General features: G+C 41.0%; 1 protein-coding gene across 1 annotated transcript in view; it reads left to right on the top strand.

The window, feature by feature from the left end:
• Nucleotides 1–12,339, top strand: part of SLC6A5 (solute carrier family 6 member 5) — a 58,056-nt gene that overhangs the window by 15,420 nt on the left and 30,297 nt on the right. Inside the window, exons 11-14 of the mRNA XM_038765213.1 lie at nt 1,524–1,656; nt 5,404–5,538; nt 6,971–7,074; nt 8,399–8,523. Of these exons, the coding sequence (XP_038621141.1) occupies nt 1,524–1,656; nt 5,404–5,538; nt 6,971–7,074; nt 8,399–8,523 (497 nt within the window). The remainder of the gene's footprint in view (nt 1–1,523; nt 1,657–5,403; nt 5,539–6,970; nt 7,075–8,398; nt 8,524–12,339) is intronic.

Here is a 12,339-nt window from a genome sequence, read left to right as displayed (position 1 = left end):
ACTGGAAATGATCCTTTCCCTCAAGGAGCTTACGAAAAACAGTATTATACAATAACAAGGCTTTGGCATATTGTAAAACAATTTGCAGTCTGCAAAGGTTGTTGAAATGCTTTACTACTCTTTGGGGGCATCAGTAATTTCCCCTGAGCCCATCTGGCAGTCATGGTTTAAGGCAACTCACTGCTCAGTTTACAGAAGCTGCAATTGATCAATCGATCAATCAATGTATTATGAGTGTTTACTGTGTGCAGAGCACTGGACTAAGTGCTTTGGAGAGCCTGTTGTTGAGTAGGGACCGTCTCTATATGTTGCCAACTTGTACTTCCGAAGTGCTTAGTACAGTGCTCTGCACACAGTAAGCGCTCAATAAATACGATTGAATGAATGAATAAGAGAAAAACAACAGAGTTGGTAGACACTAGCAAGGTATAGTCTTATAGTTCATTTTAGATTTTTGCTTTTAGGGGGTTGGGAAGGAGATGGTCAGGCAGTGAAGTACAGGTAGGAGGCAATGTTCTAATGCTTTAGAACAGTTCAGCGCTTAGAACAGTACTTTGCACATAGTAAGCACTTAATAAATGCCATTATTAACAGTGAGATATCTCACCTGTGGCCATGAGTTGGTGGTGAGTTGGTGGCTTGTGAATTCTCCCAAGAGCTCAACTCCATCACCGTAAATAACAGGAATAGCTGACCCTTGGGGGCTGGATCTTGAAACTCAAGGGTGAAAATTCATTTCTAAGGGACTCCAAATTGAGAATCAATCAATCAATCAATCAATCAATCATATTTATTGAGCGCTTACTGTGTGCAGAGCACTGTACTAAGCGCTTGGGAAGTACAAGTTGGCAACATATAGAGACAGTCCCTACCCAACAGTGGGCTCACAGTCTAGAAGAGGGGTCTGAAGTTTTGCCTCAGGCACTGGACTGAGGGCTTAGTTACCACATTGCACAAAATAACCTTACAAACAACCGGCAGCCTGGGGCATTTGAAAAATCTGACATCATTCCTTTCACTAACTGAATCCCTCGGAGGGCAGGCAGCCAGGTAATAAAGTTTCTGTATGTGTATGGGATAACCTGCCTGGTGCAATTTGATATTGTATCCATGATCCGATCTTGCAACACTCCAGTCATGGCAGTTCCAAATAACACTAGCCCAGTATTGATTCAGAACTGTTTGATTCAGAACTGTGGTATTAGTTTAAGCAACTGACTGTCGCTGGGCTAGGATTATCCCATAAGCTTATGATCACTAAAAATCTAAACCGAAGCAGGATATCAGATTCCCAGTGGTGGAAGAGAACTAGGCTGTTTGGGAATCCCATACCATAAGGAATATGTGCATATGTGGTTGGGGTCGAGGAGGAATAGTGGGGTTTTTCCCCAGTGCAATCAGCCGAAATTGACTGATGGACTCTCTGTGGCTCAGAGAATGATAAATACGATATTATAAAGTTGCTGAACCTGGAGACTGCAGCCCCGTTATTGTCACTACTATTTTTTTCTTTTAACTCTCAGGTACTTTGTGTTGAAGATTTCTGCAGGGATTGAATATCCTGGTGAAATCAGGTGGCCGTTAGTCGTCTGTCTCTTTCTGGCTTGGGTGATTGTGTATGCATCCCTTGCTAAAGGAATCAAAACATCAGGAAAAGTAAGAATTTCTTTTTCCATAAGATAAAGTTACCAGCAGCCCACTGATAGGTTTTAAACTCATGACACTTGTCATCTGAGGAGAATCCTAGGCATTTGTTATGGCAGGTGGAACAAAACAGAACCTTGCTTTGGGGTATAAAATGATAAATAAATGAAAAATAATGGTATTTGTTAAGCACTTACTCTGTGCAAAGCACTGTTCTAAGCGTTGGGGGATACAAGGTGATAAGGTGGTCCCACATGGGGCTCACAGTCTTAATCCCCATTTTACAGATGAGGGAACTGAGGCCCAGAGAAGTGAGGTGACTTGCCCAAAGTCACACAGCTGACAAGCGGCAGAGCCGTTATTAGAGCCCATGACCTGTGACTCCCAAGCCCAGCCATGCTGCTTCTCCTAGTATAAGCTAGGTCAAGTGGGAAACTATGAACTGAAATGTGAATTGTCAAGCATCAATCAATAAAATGGTGCTTACTGAACGTTTCTTGTGTACAGAGCACTGTACTAAGCAGCTGTAAGAGTACAATATAATGGAACACAGAGGTTTGTGTGTGTGTTTGTGTGTGTGTGTGTGTGTGTGTGTGCATGTGCACACTTGTACTTCCCAAGCGCTTAGTAGAGTGCTCTGCACACAGTAAGTGCTCAATAAATACAATTAAATGAATGAATGAATGAATGTGTAGGTGGAGGTACCAGCCTGGGGTGAACCCTGTCAGTCGGTATTTATTGACTTTCTCCCAAATCTTTGTATTCATTTAGTTTCTTGCTTTTCCCTGACTCCTAGGCCTAGAGCAAGTGGTTAGAAAGCAGGGAAATCTGTCGAGCCTTTCAGGCCTGAAGTCCCAAGAGGTAGGATGAATAACTAGGATTTACTCTATCAGCTCTCTATGGGTGCTTTGCACCATAGCGTTCATATACTTCAACATCAATAGAATCTCAATGACCTATTTGATCCTAATGTCTCTGCTCTGGGAGGTGGGGGTTTGGGTAAGTACCTACTCCATTTCCATTGAAGGCACCACCCATTTTCACCTCTGTTTATTTGGAGAGCAGTCCACAGAATATATGCTGGCCCAGAATCCCAACAATCCACTGATGTAGGATATTAGAAATATTTAAAAATAATGTTCCAAGATCATTCTAAGCAATCACTTTATCTTCTAGCTGATTAGGACAGGGTAATTGTCCTGATGAAGTTGTATCAATTTCATTGATGAAGTTGTGAATAAAGAGAGAGAAGTTGGGTATGAAAACGAAAACAGATAAACACGGAATTAGCTCTTCAGTTCAACTAGTTTATCTGCTAATTTTTTCTGCAGTAGAGGGGAAGAGCCATGAAATGGGTATTAAATAGAAAATTGCCCCGACTAGATGTAATTTTTGCTTTTGGGTATCTTGATTTTGCCAGAATAAGAGTTTCTGGTTTTGTTAAAGGCACTTTGGTGGACCTGAGCAAATGCATTCCTCATCTGAAGGGACAATTCAAACTTGAACTCTGCCCATTTGGCTAACGCAGAGAGATTCCCAAACAGGTGCAACAGTAAGCAATCTTTAACTGAAGTAGTTTTAATAAGAAATGAATTACTATTTATTAGCCTGTCATAGCATTAATCATGACAGATTAATTGGATGGCAAGGTGAATGCCCTGTTTAATTGTGCTCATTATTGCTGAGTACTTTGTGATTGAAACTTCATGAATAAATGTCATTACTAGCAATAGAGACTTCCAGATTTCCTCAGGCTTCAGAATAAACCCAATCCTTCCTTTCTTATCCTCAGCAGAGAGTAGGATAGTGATTTGCAATTCAGTTTGTAAAAGCATATCAGATATTGAAGTCTGCATTCAATCACCCTCAACCATCTCGTCCCTGAGGCCAAATAATCCTAGCTCACTCTCTGAACCTCTTGGATTTTACTTTCTATTCCTTGAACTAACTTTGTGGCTTACCTCTTAATCATATTTCTCCATATTCCCTTTTCATTGTGAAACCCTGACTTGCATTTAGCAATCTACATCTGCTTAGTGCTGCAGAGATTAGTTGGTTTCCTTTTGCTCTCTCCTTCCTGTGAGCTGCTTTGAAACTAATGAACTAAACTGTGAGCTTAAAGTTAGGCTTGTTATACTCTCTTTATGCTGATTCTGTTCATAGTCAATGCTTCTCCCAACTTCTACTTTTTCAGTTAGCGGGATAAGGTAAAAGGACTGATTGGCTCTCAGTTTCATTAATTTCTCAGAACTATGAAGTTCTAGTCCAACAAGGAAAGCCCTGAGGAGTGGAAGTAGTAGTAATAGTAGTAATAACAGCACTAGTAGCAATAGCAGCCGTAGTAGTAATAGTAGTAATAGTAGTGGTTGTAGAAATAGTAGTAGTAATAGTAGAAATGGTATTTAGTAAGTGCTTACTTTAAACAGAGCACTGTGCGAAGGACTGGGGAAAACAAAATTTCAAAATGAAAATCTGGTATGGTTCCTGATCCTCAAGGGTCTCACAATCTAAGGAGGGAGTGGGAAGGATTTGGGTGACACACATAAAAGGACAAAACAGTTAAAACATATATATATATATATATATATATATATATATATAATGTTTTAAAAAATATAAAAAATAACAATATAAAATAAACACGTGTTTATTTGTTATATGTAATGATAAATACAAGAGGGAAATGCCACTGTAGCTAGAGGAGCCATATTTTGGGCTCCTCATGGCCCAGAAGCAGCCACCATAGCTATCCAAATGTTCTGCTATGTTCTCTAAAGTCCCATACCTTGAAAGAGTAGTACAGACACTGGGAGAGCTGAGAGCTATTTGCATTGATGTCTGTCTCCCCTGCATCTAGACTGCGAGCTCACTGTGGGCAGGAAAGTCACTGTTTATTGTTGTATTTTACTTTCCCAATCACTTAATAAATATGATATAATGAATGAATGAAATGTTCTTTTTTCCAGTAGAGGACAAGAGAAAATATGACAGCCAGTTCATCCCTTGTTCTCACTTTTTGGTAAATGTAGTCCCCACTGAGAAACTGTCCTGGTGTTTAGAGACAATGTTAGGGAACAGTGATTAGGTGCCAATGAAAGTGCAGAGAGAACCTACTGGAAGGTAGGATTCTTTCCTGAATTTCGAAGGCACCATGGGAATGGATATTCTGTTAGCTGTAGCATTCTGTTGCACATAGACACACACTTTTAGTACCAATAACATGAAATTTGTCCTAGTCAATGCTTGTACTAAATAATACAAACCCATTTTTGCTGTAATCGTTACTAGAAGCTCTGGGGATACCCCACCCAGAGGATTCTCCTACGGCTTCTAGCATCTCATCTTTCTTGGGAATCATCATGGTCTGGTGGAAAGACCATGGGCCTGAGAGTTAGAGGACCTGAATTCTAATCCTGACTCTGCCACTTGTCTGCTGGGCAAGTCACTCACTTCCTCCGTGCTACAGTTCCCTCATCTACAAATTGGGAATTTCAATTCAATACCCATTCTCCCTCCTTAGACCGTGAGCCCTATGTGGGACCTGATTATCTTGTATCTACCCTGGTGCTTAGTACAGTGTTTGGCATGAAGTAAACTCTTAACAAATACGATTAGTATTGTTGTTACTTTGTCTAATCTTCAGGTCTTGTGTCTAACAGTTGTCCAGGGGGGTCAGTAGTCATATACATGTGGTCTCATGAACAAGATTGCTGAGTTTCCAACCGTTCCCATCAGGGTTGCTTGTTTTGGTCTCTCTAGGTGGTGTATTTTACTGCTACATTTCCTTACGTGGTGCTAGTCATCCTGCTTATCCGAGGAGTCACCTTACCAGGAGCTGGAGCAGGAATCTGGTACTTCATCACGCCTAAGTGGGAGAAACTTACTGATGCTACGGTGGGCTTATTATTCCAGTTGTAGCACTCTGATAGGGTGAATAACTCATTGGGATTTATTACTTGCTGTTTATTATGTACCTCTGTCAAGTTATCATGCCATCTGTAAATTCCACTGAGTCTTCCCCACCCTCTAAGTCTGTGTGACTGAACGAATTATTGAGCTTTTGTAAAGCCTTTGGAATTGGTGTTTGATGTGTGTAGGAAATTGCTGAAGTTAAGTGTATAATTAGGGATTCTTAGATTGCCTTTGAATAATTGTTTATGGCTGTCAAGGAGTTGGGATCTTAAAATGAAAAATGAAATCCCCTGATTAGCTTTTAGATTATTTCATGAAATAAATCTGTTCCTAATTAAAGTGTGCATGAGGGAAAGTGATGCAAACAGGAAAATAATGGTACTTGGCAAAGCACAAAGTAATTATATTTAAAGGTGACAAGACAGACTAATTACCTACAACTCTCTAAAGCAGACACAATACCCACTGCAATTTTATCTTTACTTTTCTTGTATTTGGATATCTCACTCCTGATCTACTCCCCTCTCCCAGCTCTAAGAAGCTAATCAAGAGAGGTAGATGAAGGAGGTGAGAGTTGGTGAAATCAGCATAGATTAGAGAAAGAGAGGAATGAGATAAGAGAGTGGTTGAGGAGAGGAAGGAAAAGGAGGATTCTTTCTAAGGGGGAAAATTTCTGAATAACATTGTTGAACAGAACCAGAGGGATTCCAATTTTCACTATAAGCAGTGAGGATTGAAATCCATCAGAGACTTTTGAAGTGATGGATCCACTGGGGATTCTACTAGAAAGAAAGTGGATATTATCCATGTTGGATTCTACTTTTTAGCAAATTGGTCAAATAGAGTATTCCACTTCAGGTAATATGAGGTGAAAATTGAGGGGGTAAATGACCTGGATTTTAATTTGATGAAGTTCATTCCCAAGAAATGATTGAGCTGGCTCTCAAGTTAGAGTGAAAAACTCTCTATATAGCAGCTTTATGTACAAGCAAATAACAGTTTTCTTTGTACATCCATCAGTGTATTTATAAATCTTGTGGTTCATACTGGATACATTTTCTCCTGGTCATTTGTAAATTCATACATGAAGCTGTTTCACTCTATAGTTCTTGGACAAAGCTCCCATTACCATCAATTAGAACTATCTATGTCTTTTTGGGCCATTTTGCTTTGCACTGAATTTGATTATCATAGTGTACATTACTGAATAATCTGCTTCAGGTGCTTCCAAGTGTATCTGAGCCATTCACGTCGACAGAAAAAATGTATAAATCTATTCAAACTGCATTCTCCCATTGGGATCACCAAGAGATGAGTAATTGGGAGATTTGATCCCAGTAGCAAAGTTGACATTATTAGCTCCACTGAAGTTTCCATTTATGATGTGCTAAGTTTCTTCTCCTTTGGTACATAGGTATGGAAAGATGCTGCCACTCAGATTTTCTTCTCTTTATCTGCTGCCTGGGGAGGCCTGATAACCCTCTCATCTTATAACAAATTCCACAATAACTGCTACAGGTAGGCTGCGACAGTGAGTCTTTGTGGACTGGGAATTAGAAATCTGGTTTCTCTTCCCTCTTCAGATGGCCGTGTAAATTGCTTTGCTTGGGGTCTTACTCAGTTCCTCCATTTGTGAAATTGGAGACAAACTGCCTGATTCCTCCCTCCACCCAGGGTAGACTGCAAAGGAGGAGATCTTCCATATGCTTCTGATCTGGCTCTCCCTCTTGGACCAGGTTTATACTCAGGGAGGAAAGAATCATTTTCCCAGAACCAGGGACTTTCATGATGGCACAGCACTTCTTCATGGATTTGAAAATTTCACAGGGAAACCATGACTGTGGCAGCTGCAAGACCACCACGAGATGCTTGGTGGCACGTGCTGCTAGCCTTGCCCCCTCCTGCCTCTGCCCTTTTCTGGGGATTTGTGGTCAGATTTGCACTTGGAATAAAGACCATTACCCAGGACCTTTAAAATTAAGGAAGGAAGGAAGATAATCACTCCCCCAACAAGCCTGCAGAGGTTGTCAATCACTCATCATAGAACCCTGCCCATATAAACCTGGGGAGGGTGTTGATTAGTTCCTTCAAGGGAGGGAAGAAATGAATGGAAGAGAACTAGTTTCCAATAGTTTTCAGGACAAATGGAAGTGTTGAGGCCGGGAGGTGGGAGGAGATCAGAGGCTCTGGTGAACACTGAAGTTGTACCTGATTTAGCATGGGCAGGCTAGAATTTCCAGATGAGACTGAAAACTTTCCGAACTATGTTTCTAGGCCTTTCTCCACCATTTTCCCTTCTGATCAGTTGGGTGAAAGATGTTGGGGAAATATCTGGAAAGCATGTTGTAGGCCCCAGACCTGATCAGCATCAGACAAGAACACCTGAAGGAAGAAGGAGGTGGGCTGTAGAAATGCACTTCTCCAGGGATTTCCCTAACACCTTCCTTATCCCTGTTCCACTTTTTAAAGGGATGCATATACCAGAAATGACCCTTAGGGCACAGAGGGACTATTACTTAACAGTTTGCTTTTCTAGAGAGGTTAAGTGACTTACCTAAGGTTACAGGATAACCTTGGGTGTCTGGGTTGGATCTAAAATCCAGCCTTTCTTGGAGAACCTTTAGTGAGACCAAATATTTTGCCCTGCCGACTGGTATGTAATTTTCTAGTAAATGTGATTCAGTGTAACTGGGACTAGCCTAGGGCATTGCATTCCAGGGAGCAATGACTGTATGGTGGTTGTCATTTCTCCAACATCCTTATTTTGCTCTAATCGCTTATTTTGGGGTGATCTGAAATTCCAGTGGTACAGATTGCGATATGTGGTATTTGTTCTCTCCAGGGATACGTTAATTGTAACATGCACCAACAGTGCCACAAGCATCTTTGCAGGCTTTGTCATCTTTTCCGTCATTGGCTTCATGGCAAATGAGCGTAAAGTCAACATTGAAAATGTGGCAGACCAAGGTATGTACCCATAGCGGTGTGCTTTGAGCTTTGTGTTTCATCCCTTCGGGTTTCCCTGTTTGGGAAGGAAGTCTAGAAAATGGAGGTTCGGGACTTGGGATCCCTATTGTAAGTGTGCAAATGTTTATGACTTACGGCCTTTAACTGGTTTTACAAACTTGGAGACCTGGGTGATCTTAGAGGAAGGTCACCCCTGGCCCCACATTTCAGGGATAACTCAGCTGGCAGACTCACTGTTTCAACTTATCAGAAGCTAGACTCTTTTTAAAACTTATCAATAAAACAAATTGAAATTGAAATAATAATGCCCAACTTGCTTATAGTCATCAAAATGAAGACCCTTAGGCTGTGAGCTTCATGTGGGACAGGGACTGTGTCCAACCTGATTAACTTGCATCTACCCTAGCACTTAGAATAGTGCTTGACATACAGTAAGCACTTAAAATGCCATTAACAAAAATGAAATCTTTAGACCCCACCAATCCCAGGCCTACCACTTCTGGTGGGGATGGATGAGGAGTTTGATGTCATGGTGAATTGTCTGTAGGAGAGTGGGAGGATCAGGGGGCTATAAGCCTAGTGGAAAGGGCCTGGGTATCAGTAAACCTGGGTTCTAATCTTGTTTCTACCAGTTGCTTGCTGTTTGTCACTGGGCAAGCCACTTAACTTCTCTAGTTGCCTTAGTTTCCTCATCTAGCATGTAAAATGGGTATTAAATCCTCCTCACTCAAACTAGATTGTGAGTCCCATGTGGGACATAGACTGCATCCAACCTGTCTTATATCTACCCCAGTGCTTAGTACAGTGCCTGGAAAGTGCTTAACAAATACCCTTAAAAAACCAAAAACAAATACCACAACCCCCCCCCCCCCCCAAAAAAAAAATAAACCAACTTGAGAAAGGGGCAGATGACCTTCCCAGCTTTTTCCTACATTTAAAGTTAACTTGGGGCTTTATGCAGGGAGAGGGTATTCTACAGATATTTTTTTTAATGAGGCAGCAGTTCTGTGGGGAAGATGAAAATCTTAGAAAAGGAAATCATTTGGAGAGTTGCAGTTGTCTCTCCACTCCCTACATGAGACCAGGCTGGGTCTCAAGACACAAAGAGGAATCCATTATTCTTCCAGGCTCAGTGTCTGGCCTTGCAATGGGTACCGAGCACATTTTCATATCTAAGATTTGACCTTGGAAATCTATGGAGCATCCCCAAAGTCAACTCAGTGGGAGCCCTGTTGGGCTCTATTTTACTAAAGGTCATTCCCTCCTTGCAGTAAGTTTAAAAATAGTAAACTTGGTCTTAGCAGCATTGTGCACCCACACAAGCTGACTGTGCTCAATAGCTGCTAAGCAGTGGCTCTGAGCACAGTGGCTCAGAACACAAGGTTGTGTTGCTTCACAGATCAGGGGAAACAACTGGATGCCACATGGTGTGTGTTCTTTGGAGTGATGCTTTCTGAAAAGTATCCATTTTTAAAAGAGAACTGATTGCCCAACTGTAAACTCCTAATCAGCAAGAGCGGCAGAACATGCTAGAAAAGCAACTTTGAAAGATTGTTATGGCAGGAGTCATCAAGACATAAGATTGGAAACTGGTTCAAAAATGTGTTGTTCCCAGTCCTATTTCTGAAATGCCCAATTCAGCATTTTGGTTGGACTTTCTTTCCTTTAGGAAAAAGATTGCTGATGGATTCTTTGCCATGCCAAGCAGGAAGCTAGATTAAGAGAGTTTCACTTAGAATCTTTATTGCCTGGCAGCTTTCTTGAGAGGCCACAGAATACATTTCTCTGTGCCCATCCTGGCTGCTCCAAAACCATCCCAGACTCAGGGCTTCCTAAACTATTTGCAGTCACTTCCAGCCTCCATCATTAATTGATTTTAATTTCTTAAAACTCACACTCCATCTGCAACATGCAGAATTGAAATTAGAGTTGAGCCCATTTCCTCTTCATCACATTCAGTGGAGATAGAAACCAGATGGTCATAGTTCTCTACATTAAGTTTCTAGTTAGTATAACATTTACTTTATACTAAGCATCATGACCTAATAGAAAGAACACAGGACTGGGAATCAGGAGACCTGGGTTCTAATCCTCACCCTGCCACTTATCAGACCTTGGGCAAATTACTTATCTTCTCTGTGCTTCAATTTTCTTCTCTGAAAATTACCTGTTTTCCATTTCTTTTATTATTATTATTATTATTATTATTATTATTAGTAGTAGTAGTAGTAGTAGTAGTAGTCGTAGTAGTAATTTATTAAATGCTTATTGTATTCTATAGCCTGGGAAAGAATAGACATGTGGCGATTACACATGGTCCCTGTCCTTCAGGGCAGCTCAATCTAAAAATATGAGCCCATGTGGGATAGGGATCTCAGTGCTCAGCAAAATGTTCAAGTAGTAAGTGCCTAACAAATACCACAATTATTATTATTACAAGATTAGCAGATCTTCATATCCAGTGCTTAGTATAGTGCCCCAACACTTAGCACAGTGCCCCAGTGTCATTTTCTCAAGCAAAGAGAGAAGCAGCATGGCTCAGTGGAAAGAGCACGGGCTTTGGAGTTAGAGGTCATGGGTTCAAATCTAGGCTCTGCCAATTGTCAGCTGTGTGATTTAGGGCAAGTCACTTAACTTCTCTGTGCCTCAGTTACCTCATCTGTAAAATGGGAATTTAGACTGTGAGCCCCCCGTGGCACACCCTGATCACCTTGTAACCTCCCCAGCGCTTAGAACAGTGCTTTGCACATAGTAAACACTTAATAAATGCCATCGTTATTATCATTATAAGAATAGGAAAAGAAAAGGAAAAGAAAAGAATAGCAGAAGCAGCATGGTCTAGTGGCAAGAGCACGGGCTTGGGAGTCAGAGGACATGGGTTCTAATCTTGATCCTGCCACTTGTCTGCTAAGAGACCTTGAGCAAATCACTTCTTTGTGCCTCAGTTACCTCATCTGTAAAATGGAGATTGACTGTGAGCACCACGTGGGACAACCTGATTACCATGTATCTAACCCAGTGCTTAGAACAGTGCTGGCATATAGTAAGTGCTTAACAAATACCATTATTATTATTATTAATAATAATAAAAGTCAGACACAAAGCAGCCAGTGTCATCATCAGTTGTTTGGATGGGCAAGACTCAGTGGTGTCTGTGGAATCAGTAGGTTGGTGAATGTTTGTTCTATTAGCCAATAGCTTTGACCAGTTCCTCAAGTTGAAAAGGATATGTTCTGCCTCTCTGCCAGAATTGAAATGCTCCAGCAATTTCAAGCTTCTCTTTGGAATGTAATCTTCGATTAGAAGTCTTTTCCAGGGTAGAAACAAGCCATTTATCTACCTAGGAAGTAAGGCTAACTATTCTAAAATTTGATTATTTTGAAGGTCTTGAGGCCCTGCCTCATCCACTCCCATGAGTCAGGTCTTCAGAACAGAACCAACCTGGCCACTAATGCAGTTGGCAAAAACTGTAGCTTGTGTTTTTTCTCTCTGCAAAATAATGAGTGGAATTGATTAATGAGGAGCTGGTGAATGGATAAGCTGTCTCCAGACAGGTTTTCTTTTGCTAGAAGAGATGGGATATTTTACATTTCAATGATCCCATTTTCATTAAATTACACACCTCTTAGCAGGGAGATTTTATATAGCTGCTGGATGAATTAATAATAATGATAATAATAATAATTGCGGTGTTTGTTAAGTGCTTACTATGTACCAAATGCTGGGGGTAGAGACAAGATAATCAGGTCCCACGTGGGGTTCACAGTCTCAGTAGGAGGAACAACAGGCATTGAATCCCCATTTTGCAGATGATGG

The sequence above is a fragment of the Tachyglossus aculeatus genome, chromosome 22 (assembly GCF_015852505.1).
Source record: "Tachyglossus aculeatus isolate mTacAcu1 chromosome 22, mTacAcu1.pri, whole genome shotgun sequence".
Lineage (NCBI taxonomy): Eukaryota > Metazoa > Chordata > Mammalia > Monotremata > Tachyglossidae > Tachyglossus > Tachyglossus aculeatus.
Note: the sequence above shows the minus strand (reverse complement) of the source record. Positions and strands in the feature narration are given on the sequence as shown.